General features: G+C 36.7%; 1 protein-coding gene and 1 pseudogene across 1 annotated transcript; one reads left to right on the forward strand and one right to left on the reverse strand.

The window, feature by feature from the left end:
* The first annotated feature begins 5,238 nt into the window (after positions 1-5,238).
* LOC120345682 (2-Hydroxyacid oxidase 1 pseudogene) lies at positions 5,239-6,294 on the forward strand (annotated as a pseudogene).
* Positions 6,295-13,099: 6,805 nt separating this feature from the next.
* LOC120345991 (sodium- and chloride-dependent GABA transporter 2-like) lies at positions 13,100-22,511 on the reverse strand. Its single transcript, XM_039415614.2, has 13 exons — positions 22,330-22,511; positions 21,783-21,914; positions 20,362-20,534; positions 19,526-19,608; positions 19,202-19,334; positions 18,780-18,914; positions 18,331-18,434; positions 17,943-18,036; positions 17,282-17,425; positions 15,035-15,172; positions 14,690-14,896; positions 13,891-14,064; positions 13,100-13,752 (listed from the first exon to the last, which is right to left on the reverse strand). Exons 1-13 carry the CDS (start codon positions 22,475-22,477, stop codon positions 13,627-13,629), a joined length of 1,791 nt encoding a protein of 596 aa, XP_039271548.2. The 5' UTR covers positions 22,478-22,511; the 3' UTR covers positions 13,100-13,626.
* Between the last annotated feature and the right edge of the window lie 3,256 nt (positions 22,512-25,767).

Consider the following 25,767-nt stretch of genomic DNA (forward strand, 5'->3'; position numbering starts at 1 on the left):
GCCATTTGAATTTGGGTTTGTTCGGAACAATCTGTTCAGACTGGATGGAAGTCGCCCGTTGTAGCTAGAGAACATCATGCTGCATAGTTCAAATTTAGCTGAATCCTCAACACGTAGCAGCCCATACTCTTTAAATAAGTCATCAACTTTTTCTCGATTTCCTCTATGAAAAACTTAAAATTTGAATTTTTCTGATAATGAACGTTTGGCGATGAACATAAGTCGAAGTGCAATATCGAATATGGCTTTCTATTAAAGAGTGGTATAGGGATATCAAACAGGATGTATTTAAATTGTTGGCTATTTTCGTAATAGCACCTAGAGATGACCTTGTTTTAGATAGATTCAAGTTTGTGTGCTGTTCCCAACACAATTTATCATCAATTATTACACCCAAATAGCTCGTTATTCCATTCAATTCCAGATTTTGTTGCGGTGTTGGACACTTTTGCTTTGGTGCGCTAAATACCATATATTTAGTTTTTTCCAAATTAATAGCTAGAGAGATAATTAGAGTTTGTTCGCAGACAACCAAGCTTGAATATTTTCCAAGTCAGTATTTGCTTTGATCAAAAGTTCAGGCAAGTCTTTGCCTCGAAGATATGGCGTTGAGTCATCAGCAAAAAGTATGATATCAGAGTGATGAAGAGAATTTGGAAAGTCGTTAATAATGATTGAAAAACATAATGGAGCCAAAATAGAACCTTGTAAAGTGCCTACAGTCAAATTACAGTATGTGCTAGATGCTAAGTCATTGCATATTACTACTTGTTTCCTTCCTGATAAGTAGCCTTGAACCAATTATAACTCTGATCTCTAACACCAATATGATACAATTTGGCTAGTAATATGTCATGGTCAATACTATCAAATGCCTTTGAAAGGTCCAAGAACATGCTAAGAGTATACTCATTCTTTTCAAATCCTAAAATTTTACTGACAAGTAGAGATGTTGAGTGATTTTGGCGAAAGCCAAATTGCTGGGAATAAAAGAAATTTTTTTGGTCCAGGAAATGGTTGAGTCTCTTGTACATAATTTTTTCTAGAATTTTGAAAAATGCAGGAAGTAAGCTGATCGGTCGGTAGTTTTTTACATCCTTTGCATTTCCTTTTTTGAACAATGGAATAACTTTGGATAATTTGAACTGGTCTATGTATTTACCAGATTGTAAGGAGCAGTTAAAGATATGCGTGAGAGCACAAATACAATTCCAGGGCATCATTCGTATAACTTTGTCTTAGTCCAGTAAGGTCTTGAACATGTACCGGTATCCCGTCTCTTTTATACCGTTAAACTATTATGCAGATACTGTTACATTTTTGAGGCAAATAGACTAAACATACATACAAATAGCTGTGATAGACTGGGCTAAAATTCTTTACCGGTATATTTTTTTTTAATTGTTGTATGCGATGAATCATAATGATGGTTTAAAACACCTATTTTTGGTTTGATACCCTATTTTACAGGCGCCAACTCGCGAAACCGCTCTTAAAATAAGCTCTGAAAATTTCGCAATGATAAAGTATAAGAAGAATTTTATGGGGTCAAAGGTCGGGTAAAGATCCATAGCAATATGAACATATGTCTTTCCGAGTGTCGACTTACTTGTTTACTTCCCTATCATTTCAGCAAGATGCAAACTGAAGCTTAGCGACCACTCGGACACACTTTCTGTGATTAGACAAAATGACAGCTTCATTCAAATCTAAATTCTGAAAACATATGAGAATTTGATCCATGACGCCCGACATTACGAAAACGGGACAATGTTCACGACCATGCTTGAAATAGCCTCCGAGCGGCATTTCAATTGTTACGTTCCCGTTAAAAATGTTGTTTAGCTATTGTTTCGGTTAATTACACGCAACAGAATCTTCCTAAAAACTAAATAGCCTACGTGTTTGGTGGATATTTAGGCAATAATGGTAATATGGATTTTTTTTATGATAAAATATGCCAAAATATAAAACAGGGGACAACAATTTGAAGTGCAACAGCTGAAGGATGTCCCATGGAACACCTTTGTTCCGCGGAGCGCCGGTTGAAATTCAATGAGCTAGAAAACTAAAACTTGTCATACCGTTACCGAGGCGTGATAATTACCGACTTTCATACGACTCGACAGAGAGTGACGACTTTTTGAGGGGACGAGTTGATTTTGCTTTGTATTCCCATGTGGTTGGGCGGTAGATCCGAGAAATGCTGTACTAAACGTTTTTCGTAATATTTCACTGTTTTCAGGTACACGATAAACTAGTTTGACACGATATTCGGTCCTCTGACGGTACTGCAGGACCAACACGGGTGCACCACTGCCAGGTATCGTACCGGTACTCAACCCAATCGACAAATAGACGTGTCACTGTACAATACATGCAACTTAACATAACTTAGTCAGTATTAAAGGTAAAATAATAAAAAGACTGTTGAAGCAACATTTACACACGGCTAGCTTTTCGAACCAAGTACTGCCACCGTGTGTAGTCTAAAACGGCGCGTAAGGCAAGCGTCCCCTCAAAAAATGTTGCTGGCAGCATCGGTCAAAGTTCATAACAGTTGGTAATGAGTATTGCTGTTGTATTTTGTTAAACGATGGATTTGAAGTTATGTCAGCATAATTAAAATATCATTTTTAGAATGATCGGACCCCGGTAATTTATAAATTCTGAAGAAAATAGTTGAGTAGCCCTAGTCTAGTACGAAGCCCTAGTACAAAATTCCACAAACCCGTGACTAACTTGGCATCCTAAACCTTCTAAGCTAAGCAACCTTCTAGCTAGGTGTAGATGCATTTAAAAGGAGTTTACAAATGCAAGCTTAAATACGGCTAGTGTTGATGTCATGTAGTAACTTTAGTGTACATTGTTAGTGATAAAGTGACTTTTTTAACGGGGACTCGTGTATGACTGTATGCCATAGGAATACCCCAAAATCTATTAAACAGCAAATCTACGCCCGCACAACACCCTGCCTATTCTGTAAAATGCAAGAGGCGTTTACCTCGTGGCAAGAAAAATGAAGGCCGCAAAGCGCGGGGATATAAAAATAAGAGTGGTCCAAGGCTGTCGGCGTCTGTGGCGCAAAATTATTTTTTCAATGTTCGCGGGCCTCGGTAGTTCCAAGAATAGGTGAACAGCGCAATATAAAACACCTTTATTGTGCCAACACATTTGATCATTATTTGTCATTGATAAATCGTTCTACATCTACATCAAAATTTAGTATTAGCTTCAGACTATTCATAACGAAAAAAAATGCTTTCGCAAATGTAAGACGTTTCAAATATCGTTAAGATTATCAAAGCAAAGACCCGTAACTTTGGAAAATGCTTATTGCTCACAAGATTCCAAAATGCCGTTTTAGATTACCGTATATTATTTTACCACCGGCACAAGTTGCAGACTTATCTGTGGGATAAGTACGCGTAGGGTACGGCACCTAATGTGTCCCACTGCGACTCCAAGATACAAGGTAACTGTAGACGCTTTCTGTCCTTTGGGCCTCCAAATAATGTCTTCAATCTATGCACCAACTGACCAACACACACTGCAACGTGTACACCAACAATCCCGTAGACTTGCGTTGAAAGAAACTTTATTATCTTGTTTAAACACATCTAATGTTGACGTCAGTGACAACAGTCTATTACAGTATTAGTGTTAGTGATAAATTGACTGTTTTTGACAAGGACTCAAAGAACAGCAATAAGTATGCTATGATACAAATAAAAACAATAGGCGACATATTCGATACAACAAAACACAGCAATCCTCACAATATATGGAAAAACATAATCATATCAATTCTAGAATTCCTACCTGATAATCATTTAGTGATGTAACCAGAAAAGAGTAAAACCTATAAACTATAAAATCTGCAGTCGCGCAGAATCCTCCCCAATAAGCAAAGCGCAACAAGAGTCTACCTCGTGGCAAGGAAAGTTCTAGAAGGCCGTAAAGCGCGGGGGAATAAGTGACTATTACGTCACAGTAAAGATGGGCAATGTAAAATCATAAAGCGTGACTAATGGTGCTTAAAGTTAAGGACTCAAGGTTCCCTAAAATGCATGCAAACATTTCTTACGATATCAAGCATTGTGGTATTTTCCCTCCCAGATGCAGTTATAATCTGTGCGAATTGGTCTGCTTGCTTTTCAAACTCCTACTTACAAAATAAGTTGCAAATTGATCGATTACAAAATTTTGTCAAATGTGAGGGTGATCACTAAATGTTCTGACACGCAGGCAGCATGTGTTGGGTTGGCTTTGGGTTGTTGTTAGGTTGGCGATTTAGGCTGGCGGCATAAGACAATGCTTTAGTTTAGGGGGTAATATTGTGAGGCCATAACAGCTATCAGCGGGTATAGCCAATCTAGGCTAATAGATTCTTCATTTGATTTTTTATGAAGCATATGTTATTAGCCTATATTTCCGACCAAAAATACAGAAAGCTTGTTAACGATTTAAGCCAGATAAGTACGCTACTTAACTTATCCGATTGTCTCAGCTAACCATAACATTAGCCAATTTAATAACCTTAGTGATGTAACAATATGTCAAAGGATTTGTATAATGAAAAACCACCACAAAATGCGATTTTTTGATTACCCTCTAGCTCTAGCAAATGCGACGCGCGCAACAGATAATGTGATTTTTGAGTACTCTGCAGCTAATATGACGCGGGCCACAGATAATGATGCTACAGTCTACGTGTGGTACGAGGGCCTGGGTTTGGACCACCTTGATATAAATCACGTGTTACATCACAGCAGAGATGGACCATTAAAAACCAACGAGACTAATTTTACAATGTTTAATATTTGTCAATCAAAAAAACAAGACACAGGGTATAATTAAAAAGACTCAAAGCATTTCAATACAACGAGCATCCAAACATCTCGTACAGACACCGCGTAAAAATTCGTGATTTCAGATTTCATGAAACGGAAACTTCATGATGCTCACAATAAACTGCGCGGCATACTTTTAAACGTGACAGGAGAATCAACTGCCATTGTGTGTGAAGAAATTTCGTCGCAGAATTAAGAACGCAAGATTGAGTGTTGTCGTTTGATTAGAGTGGATTAGGATTTGTTTACACTATATTTTGATAACGCAGTACAATGTAGCTCTTGCCTACATGCAGACTAATTTTCGGAGTTCTCTTCTTCAGTAATCGTGTTTTGCTACACATGCAATATGGACAACTGTATTCGCGTGAGGGATTTTGAAATAATGGCGGCCAAGCTATTACCAAAAGGACTTCTGAATTTTGTCGGATTTGGGGAAACTGACAGCCGAACCCTTGTAAAAAAATTATCAGGTTTCGATTCTTGGCGTTTTCAACAGAGGGTTTTAAGAGATGTTTCAAGAGTTGATACCAGCAGTTCTATGCTTGGAAGTAACATAAGCTTCCCAGTATGCGTTGCCCCTTTCGGTTTACAGAAAATGCCATCACAAAGGGGGGAAATTGACTCCGCCAAAGCTGCAGAAAACGCCGGGACTGGCTTTGCGATGAGTTTTTGGTCATCATGCACGATAGAAGAAGTCGCGAAAGCCGTTCCTAATGTTTTGCGATGGTTTCAGCTGTACATAACAAAAGATAGATTGGTTTCTAAGAATCTAGTTCAAAGAGCAAAAAGAAACGGGTACAGCGCTATAATTGTAACGGTTGATTATGTCGTTCAAGGTAAGGAATACGTTAACTTGTACAACGACATTGCAGCCAGCCCAAGTTTGGCAACTAAAAGTATCGAAGAGAACTTCTATAAAGGTATTTTTGAAAGGATGGACGTCTATGATTTGAGTATGGACCAATCGATAACTTGGAAGGATATTGATTGGGTAAGAAGTATCTCTGATCTACCAATCATAATCAAGGGAATAGCGACCGTGGAAATGGCCTTGAAAGCAGTTGAACATGGCGTTGAGGCAATAGTCGTTTCAAATCATGGAGGACGGTCCTTACATAGTACAATACCTGCAATACACGTGCTACCTAAAATTGCAAAAGCTGTAAACGGAAGATGTGAAATTTATTTTGATAGTGGGATTAGAAATGGCGGTGATGTGGCAAAAGCAATTTGTCTTGGTGCGAATGCTGTTTTCGTGGGGAGGCCTATAATTTGGGGTCTTGCTTGTGGCGGGAAAGAAGGCGCTCAAAAAGTTTTGGAAATATTACGTGATGAATTTGAACTCACAATGAAATTGCTCGGAGTTACTTCTATCAAAGAATTACAATCTGTTCCTGATCTTGTCGTTCATGAGTCAAATATTTTGTCACGACTATAATCAGGTTTTTATCCAAGCTGCGGAGTCGCAGAAACGTTTCATTCGACTTTAGAGGTATTTCAAATAATAGATGACAAATGTTGGACTAAAAAAAGCGTTTGCGAGTTTTATTGTAGTTTCAAACTCTTTTCGAGTTGTGACTTATATGATAAAATTCAGTTTAACGCAGCGGAATGTTTAAAATTTCGACCTGCATAACTAAATTACTCCCGACTTTCATGCCAGAAAACGTCAGACTCTGCTGACCCCTAAGGTTTGTCAAAGGAAATACGGATTTATTCATTACTTTATTGCACGATGTACGCAAACGAATTACATGGCGTTGAGCACAAGTATTCAATATATATATATTTATTTCATTACGCCGATCCTTTTCAGGTGGACTATTATTACAATAAGCTATTACTGTTTTGATAATTTCATTCAACTGATTTTAATTTTTATATAGCTGTTTCATCAAGTCACGATTTCATTTCCCGTCATGGCAATTTCAGTTGGTGCTAACTTGGTATGCGATCTCGGTGATTTTAGTTAGGGTTATGAGCTGAATTCTATGAGAATGTTTTTACTAGATTAAATGCATACCAATATGGCACTGCAATTGATGTCGAAATGGCAAGCCGACACTGAATATCATCAATACAATTCTTATCTTCGACATGAGCTACATTTGTATTTCAATAGCACATGTTTACTTACTATATATATATACCAATTAAATCGAAGCAATGGTGTGTTGCACTGTAAATTCAAGAGATTTCCATATCTCGTAGAACGAATGTAAAGCGTATATGTAACACTTATTGTTTATAATCGTATAATCTTATATTCAGCTTTGGTTACTTTAGTTCAATTTCTTTTCTGTGCGTGTGTGTTGGTATAGCTATTGTACGAAAAATAACTAGCAGAGTGGAAACAGCTGTAAGGATGTAACGTAACCGTCATGACTCATGTCTGGCATCGGCACTCTTGAAATTCTAAATACGACCGGAAAAGATGTAGTATGATTTGTTGTACCGGTCCTTCAAACAATTTGACAAATTATACAGGCGAATTGTAGGAAATAATAGATTTGGTTGCATGGATTCGACATTCCTCTTTTGTATGAAGCGTTCTGTGGAAAATGACCATCGGATTGAGAACAAGAGAGCTATGCTCAAATATATGGACACGTAGCGCCACCCAATGGCAATAATTTTGATGACGTCATAGCAAAAAAAAAAGTAAAAGCCTTCTGGAGAAAAATTTTATCTTCAACCACTGAAAATTTCAAAGCAATTGGTCCAGTATTCGAAGAGAAAAGCGATTTTTTTAAAATGGAGACGGAGACAAATAACAATAACAACAAAATTTTGAAACGATCGTTATGTCCACTTCGTGTCCAACAACTGTGTAGGTAATTTATAATTATCGTGCTTAGTCGAGCAATATTTACTTTACTCATCATCTTGGTTTCACCGTGGTATTACAGCGATAAGTAATCATCGAAAAGAATCCAAACTTTGCGATAACCAATTAACATCGACGGGGCGACGCCGATTTTGCCCCGGTTGCTCATTGTATATCGTATTCTCTCTTTTATCTTCCACTCGCCGCGTTTGTCTCGTTTGTTTTCTGTTTCTTTTACTAAATCATAGGGGCTAGCCCCGAAATTATGACGACACAATGCCGACGTTTCTTACAACAACGTGTTGACATATTCACGCATTCCTTCTCGTTCGTTGGTTGTTTGAAGAGTTGATAGTTTCCTCGCCTTCGTTTTTGTCGCTTGTTTCGCTATTTGAATCAGTTAGAGACCTTTAGTTCATTTGCTTTCGATTTTCCACATTCCTTTTGAGCTCCTCACTTCTTTCAGGCTTCGCATTTCTTAGCCTTAAACCTCATAATGAATATGGTTGATGCACTACTTCGCACTCCGTTTTCGCAGCTGCCGCTGGAACAAAAATTAGAGGTACAACGTCTTGGGCCTTATCAACCAAAAAATTGTTCACTGGAACAATCCCATGACGGAGGAAAGCGTCGGCGTACATTCTGCGCAGAAACTTGGTATCAAAAACACGAATGGTTGTGTTACAGCGAGGACAAAAATGCACTTTTTTGTTTTTATTGCCTACTTTTTGCTACCGCCCGTGACTCACGCTGGTGTAAATTTGGTTTTAGAGATCTTAAACATCTTTCCGAGCGTGCCAGGGATCATCAATCTTCTATGGAGCATCTGGACAATGCAGTAAAATACCGAACATTCGGAAATGTTAATATTGCAGCACAGTTGGATGAAGGACGCGCGGTTTCTATTCGTCGGCACAACCAAAACGTCGAGAAAAACCGCCATGTTCTCGATCGATTGATAGATGTTTCGAAGTTCATTGGTTGTCACGAGCTGTCCCTCCGTGGGCACGGTGAACGGGCTGGCTCTTCTAATAGAGGGGTATTTTTGGATATGGTGGAATACACCGCATCCCTAGATACAGTATTGAGAGATCATCTTGATGCCGCAACTGTTTCGAAAGGGACATCTAAGGATATCCAAAATGATTTGCTCGACTCAATGTATAAAATTTATTTACAACATTTGGCTCTGGAAATTGAGAATTGCCAGTTCCTTTCAATTCAGTCTGACGAGACAACTGACATCACGTGCGTTTCCCAACTGGCTGTGATTTTTCGTTTTGTATAAGATGGTAAACCTACCGAGAGATTTCACAGCTTTGTACCAATCGTTGATCGCACGGCTTGCGGGATATCGGCTGTAGTGAAAGAAGTGTTACAGCCTTACAACGCGAAGTCAAAATTGATAGCTCAAACTTATGACGGCGCGGCAGTCATGAGTGGGTCGAAACATGGTGTTCAAGCTTATATAAAAGAAGATTTTCCTCATGCGCATTTTTTACATTGTTATGCACACCAATTTAACCTCGTTATTAAAAATATGTGACTTGATACCCCTCTCGTCCGTATATTTTTTGCAAATGTTTCGGGGTTTTCTTCTTTTTTTTCCGTTTCGCCGAAGCGCTCTGACCTCCTTCGCCAGATATGTAGCCGCCGTCTCCCAGCTTGTGCACCAACACGTTGGAACTTCCAATCACGCGTTGTGCAGGGCGTGTCCGAAATTAGGTCTGAGCTCATTGAGTGTTTCAATGGCATTCAGAGCTCGCCGGTTTGGGACGAACGCTCTGTGAGGGAGGCGGCAGGTCTAAAGCGTCTGCTAGAAGATGGTGAGTTTTCATTTTTTCTCCACAATATACTATCACGTGGATGTATTATACGGCGCATTGCAGTCAAGGCTAATGGATGGAGCGTCTGTGCAGTCGTGTATTTCAGACTTCTGCGATGCTGTATCTCGTATCCGGGAAACAATAAAATACGACGACACATGGAGTGCTTCTTTACGCCGCGGGCAAACAACGCAGCGTTTGATTTTGTCTGCAAAGGAATGCTGTGACATTCTGGTGAATCAAATAGGCGATCGTCTGCGCACTGAACACCCTGCCGCGTTCTCTTTGATGAACCCCAAAAATGTTTCAAAATTTGCACGTCAATTTCCCATCCATTTGTTGGCTACTGTCTCCAAATTTTACCCCATGATAAACGTGGGTGAATTGGAAAATGAATTGCGATGTATATACACCAATCAAACTTTTTTGAACAGCACATCAACTTGCGCGCTCTATGGGTTCCTCATAGATAACACTCTAGTAACTACCTTTGCGGCGTCTGCAAAATTTCTGGACATCATTTTGACGACGCCTATTTCTTCCGCCGACGCAGAGCGAACATTCAGCACGCTGAAGCGTATTAAAACGTATCTCAGAAACACAATGAAGCAAGATAGATTAAATTCCTTGGCTGTTTTATCCATTCACAGAGACGTTATTTCTGGGATGCATGACTTTAATCAGCGCGTTATTGAGCATTTTGCTTCCAAAAAACCGCGGCGTGTTGCATATATGTTCAAGCAGTAGAAGTCTAGCAGCATATATATCTATGAGTGAGCGACGCATGTCCTTATCTTTGCATTACCTTTCCTTTCTTCATAGTAACGTTTTAAACCTTATTTTAGGTTTTGTCTGATTTCCCGAAGTTTCTGTTAATATGTCATTGTATTTATCTGGGTAAATATTGTCTTTCCTTTTGAAAGAGGTTTCAAAATAAACTATGTCTATATTTATTAATCCCTTGACTTGGACCGGTTTTAAAGACACTTTCTTATCGTTAAAAATTTTCGCTTTTGCCGATTGGTTGTTACCGATGGAATGGTTTTTATACTCATAAAATGATGGGAGAACTTACAGCGCTCATCCTGTCCCCGTAGATGGGGGTGACTTGGTCCCGCAGTAGCTTGCCCCGGTTGTCAAAATGACCACGCGCCTCCACTGAGGGTTAGTATAAGTTCAAATATCCGTAAAAAAAAATTTCATAGGTGCGATAGTGTGCAGGTGTAATTGTCGTGGGTCAAATAACGGGATCAAATGTAATGGAACCACTGGTATTAAATGTGTTTTGAATGAGAGAATAATGAGACTATCAATATCTTATGTCACGTCTTCTAATAGCCCGAAATCTAAATCTATAGACGAGACATATTGGAAAACATATCGTCACGCTAATAACCGAATTGCGTAAGTCATTTTTGGCGATTTTGAGTTTTTTATAAAAATAGGTATTTATGTAATGCTGCGCACATGTCTGTTGACTCAGATTTTATTTTAAGAATTCCGAAACCCATAAAAATGGAGATTTAGTATGACATGCACATTTGTGCAATTGTTTCGTCATAATGAATTATCATTGTTACCGCAGGACTATTGTGACGTCACAAAGGCAAAATAACCTCGGCGAAGTATTTTCGAGTTTTTGCATCTCGGATTCTAGCTTAGCGCGTAATAATTTGAATTTATACTACAGTATAGGAAGACGTGCACTTGTGATATTCACTGTCTTGGTTGGCTTTTATATTGGGTGCATTGCTGTTTTATTCTTTATATTTATTTAATCTTAGTCTTATTTCGGTGGGTGTGCAGAGCGTGTTATATTGATGAAATATATATTTTTAAACATAAAAAAAATGTAATTGAAACAGATTAGCTATTTTGAAGATTAGACATTGTAGATACTGAGAATTACATTCGTTTCTGGAATGTTTAGTTTTCAGGACTGGTGCATATAGTAAAGTTACAAAATTGCGTATGTCCCCAAGTCATAGACACATTTCTGCCTGAGTCACAGTGCGCCATTATGACGTCACTTAACTCCGTGATACAAATTAACTTAAATCCGGCTACGATGAAAAAAAAAATTGAACCATGGCAAATTATTGACTCTCAATGGCATAACAATATCATTAGGAAGTTTTTTACGTTTTTCTCGAAACTGCTAAAAATTACTTACGCAATTCGGTTATTAGCGTGACAATATGGAACTTGCCACCTCTCCCCAAACTTTATTTACAAACAAGACAGCCATAAAATCGCAATCTTATTGTTAGATGTCACAAATTCAACATATACGAATAATCAGTGGCAGTAGGTCACTTTATATAGTTGGCAAAGGCGAAGAACAGCGATTTTCTCAAAGCAAAGAAGACGCAATTGATTAACGAAGATCCCAGCACATAAACTACCAATCGGTGAATAAACTGTCTACGTCAAAGCAGCGAGCGCCGCGGATAATTTGGCAAACGCAGTAATCAGTTGTTTATTTTTTCACCTTGTTGAAAATATACAATCAGCATACAAATTACAATAAATGATAAATAAAAAAATTGCAAGCCAACCCAAATTGTCGATGGCCCCTGCTATTGAAATCGACAGTTGTATCTCATATTGCTACAAAACCAATAAAGACAAAACTGTCACCAAACGTTTTCCGATCCGGATAAATCAAATGCAATCAAAATACAACAGTTCAGCGATAATAGAGACAGCCCACGATATGGACAATTTCGACAACCTTACAAGTCGAATACGCGATGCGCAGCCACAGCACGCGGCGGCAAAATATATGGCAAGAGAATTCAAACACTTAAAGTTTGAAATCCGACCTCAAAAACCTAGATTCATATTAGGTTGATCGTTTACAACAGGGGTGGCCAACCTATGGCGCATGCGCCAAACGTGGCGCATTGCATGATTAGAGGTGGCGCATTGCATCTGTAACCCTTTTCATGCCAAAATTGTTAATTGCACTTGGCTTCTCCACGCCAAGCCGTTTTTTTTGCGATTAACATGGTGACTTTTGATTGTACCTAAAATCTATTCTCCTTACTCCATGTCGGCCACTTACGGCTTGTTGGAATTAGAAACAACAGACGATTATCGACGTTAGCTTTTGAACGGACTTTCTGACATTCATTCTAGACTTTTAGCAAAAATTAGTAAAATTTACTATTTTTTCCCTACTGAATTGAAAAGTTCAGAACTTCTGGAAAAATAGAAAATCGTCATTTATCAGCTTGAAACATGGATTTTCCATTGCCCAGACTTCCCAAATATCTCCCAATAACCATTGAACAACCAGTTGAATTGCCCAAGCCTAAAAAATTCATTATAAATCAACCCACAACATGCTGAAAATGACCCCTAAATACCACCTTTTTCATCCAACTTCAAATGATCGTTGTCAACAAAAGCGAAGCGTAAAATCGCTTACTGTGACGCAAGTACTAATCTCGAAGAAGCCTGGAGTAAAATCACGCTAGGCCAAAAAGCTGATTAGCAAAGGCCAATTAGAATCGAGGGTAGAGTAGAGTAGATATTGATACTAAAGGCCTGTTGTCACAATATTACGCCTAACTTTACTTCTTAATCGTACCTTTCTCTCTTCGTTGTTAATTAAAAGCAAAGCGAGGTCAAGACTTACAGATTTAAATTTGAAGAATGCACTGCTCCTCTCAGTAACAAACTTAACTCCAAGAATAAAAAAAACTGGCGAAAGTAAAACAGCAGCAAAAGTCTCATAAAGGCGGTACTTAAATAAAATTGATCAGTTTTATTTATTATACTTCCTTGCTTAATTTCTATTCATGTGAAGTTGTAAATTGTAAAAACTACATATACGTGTGTATATATGTGTGTGTATTATAAATTTATATAATTTCAACAAGAAGCGGACATTAGGCGTGGGAATAAAAGAGATTTACGGCGCATCTGAAACATTATGTTTAAAACGTGGCGCATGGTATGTGAAAGGTTGGCCACCCCTGGTTTACAACGTAATATCTGGTCTACATGCGGTCAGAATAACAAAGACAAACACGGCCACTACTTATAAAATGATAACATCAATTTACAGGGGATGACAATTTTTCTTAATTTAAATTGAAATTATCAGCTCTCATAGAAGAGATTCCTTGCAACGGTTGTTAATATCATTGTCCCTGCTGTCTGATGTTTTTAGGTTCAACTCATTTTTAATTTCTTCTCTGCAACAATCACGAACTTGAATCGATTTCCTAAGTTTCTAGAAAAAAGTCGAAATGTGGTAATTATAAACTTGAATGGAGAATAGTTGTGTAGCTTTTTTCAAAATTTTTTATATTATACGGTATAAAACAAAATACATTATTGAGATAAAAACATTGCACGAACAATACCTCACCTCCCAAAGTGTAGCGCCTTCTGTTCTGTACAGCACATACACTGCTCCAATAGGAATTGTTAGCATCGAACTCAAGGCAGTCATCCATCCTAAAGCATCCGCCCATGCAGGATAAACATACGATCGTCCAAATGTAAGTGGGCGATAAGAAGATAACGAATATACTATTAGAGCCTGTTCAATCAAAATATCCTTATAAATTTGATCGACTAACAACTTAGCAAGCGATCAATGCTCAAATATATGGACACGAAAGTCGCGCAATAATACGGCAAAGTTGACCACCAAGTTTGCTAAAGAATGATCGGCGTTACGGAAACACGTGTTCCCATGTTTCATGACAATGTGTGTCCATGAATTAATATTAAACAGCAACATTTTGGGCCAAATAACGTGTCCCATGCAGGCAACAAAAATAACAACCCTCTAGCGGCCATCTTTCTAACAACAACAGTCACCCAAACAACAACAACAAACAGTCAGAAATACTATCCATATGCACACCTCGTGTCCAATTATGTAACACAGGGATATGGTGAACTACGACATTCTTTTTTGTTCTATATGAATAGTAGGTGCTATATTGGAATGCAATCTCAGCGTTTGTGGAATCTCAGTGATTTTGGGTCGGCCTAGGATCTGAATTCCGTGATAATGTCTTAATGTGATTAAACGCATACCAAGGTGACAAGACAAGTGGTACACGTCGGTTAAGAGATCGCATACCAAAGTGGCACCCAATAGTCGAGTGCTTGATATACGCGACATACTTTGAATCAACAATTTCAAAATTGATTACCGTTGACAATGCGGGTCCGACAAATTTCCAGCAGATCTTCAACAAAATTCTCGAAACATCAAAACCCAGCATAAGTTTCATTTTATCACAAAATCGATCAACGCCATAAATCCAACCTATGGCTATAAATTCCACCAGTGAAATGAAGTACAGACACCATCCTGTTACTGCATATGAGTTGAAGATATTTAAAACATATATTCCTCCCTGTTAAAATCAGAAATTTTGTCCCTAAACATTGATTTCAGAAAAAAATTGATTGTTCCGTAAAAGATATTCTATACATTGCAATGATATTACCTCTGAAAAATATTTAAACCGCAATGTATTTGTACGAAATATTACCATAGTCAGCATCGGTAATGAAAGAATGAATAAAACTGCTGCAGCGACTCCAACCCAAATCTCGTTCGCCCATTTAATTCTGAAGAACCGAGGAAACTGATCCTTCATGCATGCGATGAACGTTTCATGGTAAACAAACTAAAAATTACAACGAGTATATATTACCATATAATAAGGACCTTTATTCATTTGCGTAATATTTAGTCTAAAATTAGTAATTCAATTGTGAAGTATTGCAAGCAACATGGCTGATATATCGAACGTAGACATACGTGATCACCATCTAAATTAATAACCCAGTTACTAGGCTTGCACGTAATTTACAGATTTACGGAATTACGGAATTATTTCGAGTTACGGAAGGGAAGTTACGAATTACGTAAAGTCGTAATTATTGGTCGAGCGCTTTCGCATTGAAACGAGCTCTCTTCAAAGCAGGCAATTCCGTCGATTGCAAAAAGTGAAAGTTTAAAAAGTAGAAGAAGTTAGAGCTTCAGTATTTGCAGCCGTTTTCTCACTTTTCTCTCTATTGCCAATACGTCACCGTGATAATTAATGTCGCGCTTATCAAACAGCAATATGACGATGGAAGAGAAATTGCGTAATGAACCAACGCAACTTCGTCTTTTCGGCATCGGTAAAGCGATTGAGACGGAGAGAAACAACAATATGACGGGATTTCCCGCGATCCGGTAAAAATCCTTTGCGGACCGTTGACGGTTCGCGGACCGGCGGTTGAGAACCACTGTTTTAGAATATTTAAATCGAATCCAGAATCCTATTCTATTTTTATAGTTACCGTATTTAAATAGTGGGATTTCTCCACCACAATGCATGATTGAAATTTAAAAAAAAGCTAAATTGTAGCCTAAATGTTTAATGTATAACTATCTTTGTGCAGTATTTAATTGAAAATGTTCTGATCATTGGATTATATTTACCCAAGGCAACGAGATTTAAGAATTTCGACGATCGTTTTTTTGTTTTTAACAGTTCAATATTCCCAATTTAACTACTATCAAATATCAAGTATGAGCCAGTGTGTTTATTCTGTGCGAGAACCATTTCCAATTACAAAACCTTGATGTTCTGTTACCGGTTTTATCGTTTTATATCAGTCCGGACTAGTCCTTGCTCAATATATTTTCACAATGCTTCGCAATATTTCGGCCAAATATGATTAACTGTCTTTACCAAATGCGGCAACTTATTTTGATTATTAAAAACCTCCGACACTCGACCAAATTTGTGTCAATCTTGGCTGATAGGATCGTCGATTTGAGTTAGAAAAATAAGTTAATTTTTTCGTGAGTGCAAAATAAATGTCACAAAATGCATTGTTTTGCGATATAACTTTGTATTTTCGGAAAAGCAATATCATATAAGTACGGTATTTAAATTATGCGCAAATAATTAATATTTGATCTAAATTTGTTGCAAATAGTGTTACAGCATTTAGGCCGCGAAATGGTTTAATGTAAAATGAAGCATGGTAATCGGAATAACGTCAGTAAGTTGGCATCAATAATTATTTTAAAATGCTGACTAGGTAGTAAAGTCGAATATTGTTAAAAACGGTGCAATAACATGTCTTCGTCGCGAGGCAAGCGCAAGTACAATCAAACGAGAAAATACGCTGTCGTGGCATGGATAAATTGGAAACCCGTCATTTTTTTAATACAATTTTAAAAAAGTCAACTATCGTTTCATAAATATCCGTATACCAGTGTCGGTAATGATAAAATTGATCGCATAAAATTGGGACGGTTAATTTGCTAAGGTGATAAAGGAAATCAAAGCTAGCACAAAAATAGAAATCAGAATAAAATTAATTTGAATTCACTCTTGTCTTAACGTCTGTCGCCGGCGTGTAGTACTGCCAGGAATATGAAAACCCAAACTCGATGTCCCAATCGAAAATAAAGTGGATTCAATTTGTTGTTATGATAAGTTTAAATGTGTGAAAAAATATCGCAATTACGGGGTCATTACGTAATCGATTTGGCCGTAATTACGGAATTGATTTTTGTCAATTACGTGCAAGCCTACCAGTTACGTTATGTTTTTTCCAATTTTACTGACACAAGTTCTCGAGTCCGCAACTAACAGTAGAAAGAGTCCTGTTACAAGAGTTCCAATTGATCACTGATAGCCTACGGGTTTGTGAAAGGGACGTTAGTACAAAGTTAATAGTGAAATTAAATTAATTACTAGAACAACAAAACAAAATAAATGAACAAAACAAACCTGACTATCAAACCCAAGCAGTAGCAACATGACAAAGAACAGTGCACACCATACTTGAGGCAGAGGAAGCAATGATAACGCTGTAGGATAAGCAACAAAAACGAGACCTGGTCCAGAATTTGCAACTTCCTCCACCGTCGTATTCTAGAAAACAAAAAAGGATTCTCGAATATACGGACACGAAGACCAGAACGAGGTAGTATTAACTCTTTTCTACAATACCGGTAGTCTGAACTCCAAATCACTGAGATGTGATCACGGAACACAATTTTCAATTTTTATGACGCCATCACACAAAACTTTGAAGTGAAAAACGAATGTCATAGAGCCCACAGATATTATTTAAATAAATAAAAGTAATAGCTTTCCAGCGACAACAACAAGCTGTAAAGCGTTTTTTCACAACAACAACATATTAACAAAACGATCCATTGGTCCATTTCGTGTCCAAAATTGAAAATTTGAAATAAAACTGTAGGTTGAAAATAAACTACATGAAACACAACCACTTTCTATGACAGTATGGATTGAATCATTATCAACTGACATCGATAAACAGATCAAAATAGGGACGTATTATCGATCCAATTCTCTATGAATTTTGCTAAAAGGTGGAAGTTCTTAAAGTTTAAAAGTGTGCAATATAAATACAACTTATTACCTTCGAATAAGCAAGAAATCCGAGTATGGAGAACGTTGCGAATCCAGCAAGAAAGCTTATGACTGCATTAGCAACAATAAGAAATATTGAATCCCTGTTAAATAAAAAGCAGAAAAATTTGCCCGAGTCATAAAATTTTCGCTCCGTTTTTTCAGCAACCCCATTAGAAGAGTGAGTTTGTTCATTTGCAACTTTTGTTTTGTGTGTTTTGCCAATTTGCTTGGAAAAGTGATGCCAATCCTGAACTAAGATTGAATAGTTTGCTAGTTTTTTTTTTATATCAACTGCGGGAAAATCAGTCCAACGTTCGAAAGCGTCACAGACATGCGAAAGCGTAGACTAGTTCGATCATCTGAACTTACGGAGATTCTGATAGATCAAAATATACCTTAAAAAATTGTGATTAAATTTGTTGTATTGTCCGAGTGTCGCAATTCCTCCAGCACAAACTCCAACAGAAAATAAAATTTGATCAGCCGCATCTCGCCAAACCTGAACTCAATAAATTTCAAATTATAGAAGAGATATATATATATATATGGTGTCCATGGAGTCCTAATTTTTTTTTTAATTTTAAAGATAATTTCTCGATACCATATATTGTTTTGGCCCTCACAGATGTATCAAAAGAGGTAAAAATACAATTACTGATTAAAAACAATAAATCTGTTTAGGATATATTGAGAACTGATTTCATAATAAAATTGAAACTGTAAAGGGACTTTATGAACACCCTGTATATATATTTAAAATAAACGTTGGTGTTATGCCACAGTTCTCATGTCAGCAGATAGGTACTAGTATAAACTTGTATATTAGTAATTCATCTGCGCTTACTTCTACATCGGTCAACTTTGTTATATTCGGGCTGAGATATAAATCAATACCGTCTTGCGCTCCATCTAAAGTCACTCCTCGAACGAACACGACAATCAACATCGCAAATGGCAACGAGACTGTGAAGTAAACGATCTGTAGAAGAAAAATAAAATCGAGTAGAAACAATAGGGACAGTTTGTGCACTAGACAGATTATTGGTCTACCACTATTAATATGAAAAAATATCATACAATAATTTGGCTATATACAGTTCATTCCTAGCACCTAATTTCAAACAGGATGAAGCACCCACACCAATTTTTTGACAGCGATTCCCTTTATTTGAAACTACAACTATGCATTTTCTTAGAAGCATAAACTTTAACCCAGTTCGACTATGGTTTTTCACTGGCGAAAGACGAAGAAAAGATGATGCCAACCTTACTAGTCCATTGAATTCCTTTCCAAACGGCAAAGTAAGCGAGAATCCATATAACTGCATGGCATATAAGAAGGTCATATTTCATTTCTCCCAAATTTTCAATTTCATCTGTCATCCCAAGGATGCGATTGCTAAAATCAAAACGTATATTATATTGCTTACAACCAAGATATAGTTTTTATACTATTGTAATTCTATTTGATATATTCAACATAAGTAATTTATGATATTGTATTATTCCGCTAAAACAATGCGCGAAAAAAATTCTCCTGGGATGTTTTAAATTCATAAAATAAAATTAAGCACCAAAAACGTAGCCTACTTCCAAAATTCTTCAACGGAAGATTGTACTGTTGTTGAATTTATATACAAATCTGTCCTGTTCTTTGATCCAGTTATATTCACCTTGTTAAATAAATGTTAGAAAATAATTCGAAATGATTAAATTAGAGCAATGTACAGGCATATTGACACGAATTCCCTTTACTCGGAGGCAACAGAATATCCATGTGGAGTGGTGTCGCATAATCGAGAAAATTTTTTTGAAAATCAGCAAAATCTGAGTTGAGGCAAAGAGCATAAAAACACAAAATATAATAGTATAAGCAGCGTTCAAGTAGAAAATTTCACTGCTGCAAATTTTTGTAATATTTTAAAAAAGAGCATGTTATAATTCAACCACCTTCACAATCACAATTCCTTAACTTTGTGTCCGAAATCGAATATTACAAACAGCAAATGCAGAGTGATAATATGAGATGAAAACTGTGACGCTCTGTCCAATTACTTACAAGTGTGTCGTGGCTACAGCAATTCAGTCATCACTAGCTCTATCGGTACTCCCAAAATATGTGAACCATGCAAGATGGCGGACACCAGAACGTAGTATGTGTACCAGTTAAGGTTTGGTCATAACTTTATCCCAATTTTCCTTATTTTTGTTCTATTACGAGTTCGGGGCCTACCAAGTGACTCCCGTAGTATTTCTACCTAAAATTATGTCACAACCCTAATCTGGGACATATACTACGTTCTGGTGTCCGCCATCTTGGTTCACATCATTCGGGAGTACCGCTTTATCAATGTGAGAACTACGCTAAAGAAAATTCACAAACAGAACCAAAACAATATGCTTGTTCTACGTTACATATAGATTACCTCATTTTCGATAAACAGTGGAATGCAACTGTTCGTATTCCAGGTATTATCGCATCGTGTCCAAGATAAATTCTCAGTGACGGACGCAACAATCCATCGAAGAGTCCAAGTTAACAACACGGGGTAGTAAACATTGCATAAAAACATAATGATGGGGGACGCGAACCCCATTCCTTAAATATAAAACATTCCATGCTTAGTTTGGTTAGGTTGGTTAGTTAGATAATATCGATACGAACATAAATGATACCATTATCAGCAAATTGGGAGTGCAAATAGGGATGTCCGATAAATATAGCTTAAAAAACTAAAAAAAATTAGTTATAACCTAAGGTTGGGGTTAGGAACTGAATTCTACGATTCTACGCCATTACTAATATATTACTTAATTAGAAGACTGATTGCTTCAGTGTTTGCATTCCCCGAATTTGGGCAGTATGGATAAGTTATTAACAAGCATCAGTTGGTTTACGTGACAATAGTCTATCATTCGTTCACTCGCATGTTGTGTATTTTAATGATGTTGAGTGCCAGATGTAGAGTTGCGGGGGATTAGGATGGAAGATCTGAAGAATAAATGAAGACACAACCATACTATGATATTACAATTCTCTGGGGAATGATCGCCCTTCTCTACGAATCATTTAGCAAAAACGACAATATTCCACCGTTTATTGAATATATATATTAAATATGGGACATTGTTAGAAAAAACGCAGCAGCAGAGTAATTTAGTTAGAATTTGTGCAAATAACGATAAATATGTTGCATTTTATTTAATCCGTGAAGTAGCTATCAACCAAGTGTTTCGTATAGCTAAGATTGCTGAATAAATATGATCACAATGCTTTCGACTTTTACACGTCATCTGAAGACACATGCAGCAGACACTCCATTATGATGTCACAATTCCCCGACAACTAATCATTCTTATTGCCGGGAATAGGATAGAAAGAATGGTTTTATTTTGCATTTTTTCCGATCTAGATTATCGTTTGACCATTGGTAATATTCATGTGACAGACTTATTAAAATAACAAAAACAAATACTGTACACATGTTGTATTTTGGTAATTCCCCAAGGACATCGCGACTGTTGTGGTTAAATATGAACATCACGGCTGAAATCCCAACAAACTTCATATCGTTTTATCACTAACTCGTTGTTATGTTGTTGTTAGTGTTGTTGTTGTTGTTGGGCGACTTTTTTGGTGCGGAAAAATCGCTTTTCTCTGCAATTAATAAATCAATCGCTTCCAAATTTTAGGTATTAAGGAAGAAAGGTGTACCTTTCATTTATTTATTTATTTTTTTAATTTGCCCCGAACCCCATGAAATCAAACTATGTCGAATTCAATAGTTATATGGGTTGTGGAAACTCAATGCACGGAAAGGTCTGCTCTATATATCGAATATATTACCTGAAATCAATGGGATGATCTTCCACACTTTCACAGCACTTCGTCCAGTATACTGCCCCAAAGCACTTTCAATCAAAATCAATGGAAGGATCATAAAGATCGCAAATATCAAGTAAGCGAACAAGAATGAACCTGTGTCAAAACAAAATATTTTTTTTATTATTATATTTACACGTTTTCGATTTAAAAAGTCTGGTGAAAACAGTCACTTATATATAAATATACGAAAAGATGGATAATGCTTCAAGTTCGGCACACCTGACAAAATATTTATCCATTGGGCAAGTTTGAGGCAATCATCGTGCTTGATTTCAATTTTACAATATTACCAATACTAAAACCAAATTATGAATTTGCACGATTGTAAATATTGACAGTTCATGAATTCGACTTCACGTCCGCCAATGCATGGATAATGGAAATAATAGAGCTAACAATCATACGTAGATGAAGTTATATTCGATAGTCGACTTCTCTTCAAAGTTTAAACACTTTAACAGTAAAAAAGTTAAAGAGCTATCTAGTATAAGCTACGAAAATTGCATACCTCCTCCATTTTTGTAGCAAATGTATGGGAATCTCCAAACATTACTAAAACCAATCATAACCCCCAGTAGATTAAATATGTAATCAAAATTATTTTTATAGGTTTGTTTCTGAACTTGAACTTCTTTCTTGTCTTTTAAATCGTCCATTGTGAAAGCTAATTGCTATAATATATATGAAATATTCAAATTATTTGGATGATGCATGTGACACACAACAGCTAATTAAACTTGCACAAACGAATTAAACGATATTGGTCGAAATTACAGATCATTAATCTTTTAATTTGTAAAATGCACGATGCTGCACGGAATATTAAACACTCGGTCGAGATCATTTGCCTCCTGGAACATATTCCACAGGAAAAGAGTGAATTGCCAATGAGTGACACTGATAGTATAGCATTGCGACAATTAGTTCATCACAAGCCAACCTATATTTCGAAAACAAAACAACGAATACGAGTCAGGAAAACTGGAACTCGAATGAAATAAAATAGTTTTTCTCCGAAATGGTTGTATTAAATATTTTGACGCGCTAATTTATCAAGATATTTTTACAAACATAGGTAGGACAAAAACACTCGCCAGTGAACCGATTTATATAGCACGAACCACGCGCTCACAGAAATGCAAAGTAGATAACTTGAATTAGATATTATCAAATTTTTTTTAAACAAGAAATATGAATTGAATACTATAAAAAAATATGTCAGCAAGTTGACTGGCTCAATAAAGGAATACCAGCTAATCCAGCAGTCAGAACACCACATCTAAAAACACCAATAACCCTGCTGAAACGCTCAAAAAAAGACAAACGCCATTACAAACAAGAAAAAGGTTAGCGGAATAATTTTCAGGGTGATGTGTTTCAGTATTTTTAGAATGAATTTATTGAAAATAAATTTATGTCAGCCGTTCGTCTTTTTTCAATATACTCGTTTAATAAAAAGCCAAATCATAGTTAACTGTAAAAATCGCAAGCTGTTTCTATAGTAAGCAACTGTATGATCCCCGCTACTTCATATACCCGGTTTAGATTTATTCGAAAACGTTCAACAGCAAGGAAATCAAATGTCTATATGTCAGTAGGCTACTTATCTTTCCTGTTCATCTTATATTTCTGTTCCGCCCTGTCTATATTTTGTCGTTTCCAGCGGCAGTCTGAGCTGTTAGAGTCGACCGATTAATCAAGCAGCCGATTGTAGAAACTCAACGGTTACAAATAATCTTTATCGTTACGTTTCGTCTCAGATATCACTTCCTTTCTTGATGTGCACTTCGAACAAACATTTCATACATATTTATCTCCCATGGGTTTACCTCAAAATAATATTACTAATATTTGCTAAACCAGAGCACCGGACACTAATAAAATGTAACAAATAAATTAAAACTATGATTGCTGGTGATAGAAATGCGGCATTACAAAGTTGAAAGAAGATATTTTCAGATACATCATATCCGAATACATTTCTCATGATTCAGTCATAATTGTATGGCAATAACGGCTATTGAGTCAGTCAACAAATTTGAATTCTGTCGCAAGAAAATAACCATTTACAGTAGAAACTATTCCTATAAACTATACTAAATCAATTCGTTCCGGAAGCTCCTTCGTAGGTAGAAAATTCCGTAAGTGGGGACGCATTTTACCTGTAAATGCCCTAATCCGTTCCGCGCTCCTACAACACACGGATATGATATTTGGATAAATGTAATGTACGAAAATGAGCACACGAACATGAAATTCAAAATTCTACATTACTCTTTTATTATTGTGCCTTTCTGTTTTATTTATTATTATTATTTTTGATTTTCCAATTTTTTTGTTTGATTTCATTTTCTTTTGATTTAACTTTTGATTTAAAAGTCAACTTTAACAGAACGATATTGTCATTAACGACGCCGGGATAACGATAAAATTTGCGAAATATACTAAATAATATATAAGAGCTATTTTATACGCTTCAAATTGCAAGAAATGAAAAAAATTTCAATTCCTTTCGTAAAAAACCTTAGGTCAGCGATAATATCCCACCGAGTAAATTTATGTTAAAAAAAGGAATTAAATATACCTCACATTACCGTAATTATGGTATTATACATATATCATAGTTGCGTCAGGGGATGCTATAGCCTAAGATATTTTATGGTCCGAATTGAATAATAAGGCGACACCAAAAAAAAATGAAAATTATCATACTCGCCTGTTAAGACGAATCCCCCCACCCCCTCTCAAATCAGGTCAAAAATTTGTGTCTATAAAAGCGACTTATTTGCCGGGAAATACGGTTTATCTCCACGTTGGTGAGATTGTCAAGAAGTATTGATTTGTTCTGAACATGGAATATCGCTCCCTACGTTCAGCGTCAGAAACAAACAATACGGTACCACTGTTGGATTATGTTTACTCTTTCAACCACGCGCATAGATTGATTATCCAACTTACTATTATTAATTCCAACTTTTACTAATATAACCTGATGAGATTCATAGGTAATCATAATACTATAGTATTTTATTGCTCTGTGTAATTTATAGTATTAATATTTTCTATAAAAGGGCACTCTTTGTTAGTTCATAATGATTAGTACCAAAGTCAAAATAGTTTTTAACAGCAATGTTTTATTCGAATTATCAGAGAGGTGCTCGAGTAAAGAAAGTAAGAGACTCACGAAACATAGTCCACGGGCATTCTAAACGCCGACACAAGTGGACCTGAGAAATTCTTGCCAAGTATTACTGCAATAACCGAGTATAAATTTGGTTCGGTGGCAATTCACACTAGGTGCCTATAACGTAGAATCAAATCCCATGGGTCGATATGCGAGTAGATTGCTGCACCACTCGCCATCAGTCAGGACAGCTGTCGGCTTTCGCGCCAACCGTGACGGGCTGTTAAATAGGCGTAGAGCCATGTGATTGAGTGGCCCTATTTTTGACTTCTACAAGATATAACGCGATGGAAACGAAATACAATAGCAATTTTAGAAAAATTGGAAATGCTTTTTTTAATGTTAACCTCAGCTTATAAAATAAGAAAGTGGATAATTACTGAACTTTGCGCTTGTCCTCTACAGGCTTACTTGTGGATTTGCATAATTTTATTGTTTTTGAAAAAAAAGTCCCCTACGTACTTACAAACATTTAGGATGGTGCTCGATCACTTTATTCCGACCGGGCCAATATTGAGGTCTGTGTCGTCTGACAAATCCGAATTGTTTCATTAAACACTGAGGCACCATTGAAAATTGTCTATGGAAATTTTTGTGGTGTCTTTTTACCCCTGGTGCTCTAAGCACGTATTTATTTTGTTTAATGGTTAATCCAGTACTGCTCGTACAACACTGTTAATAAGCGCCGTATTGGGGGTAATGTCTGTGAAATTGCAGATCAAGAAATCGTGGCATTAGAACAACAATGTTTGGCTTTGTCAC

Source organism: Styela clava, chromosome 8 (genome assembly GCF_964204865.1).
Source record: "Styela clava chromosome 8, kaStyClav1.hap1.2, whole genome shotgun sequence".
Taxonomy (NCBI): Eukaryota; Metazoa; Chordata; class Ascidiacea; order Stolidobranchia; family Styelidae; genus Styela; species Styela clava.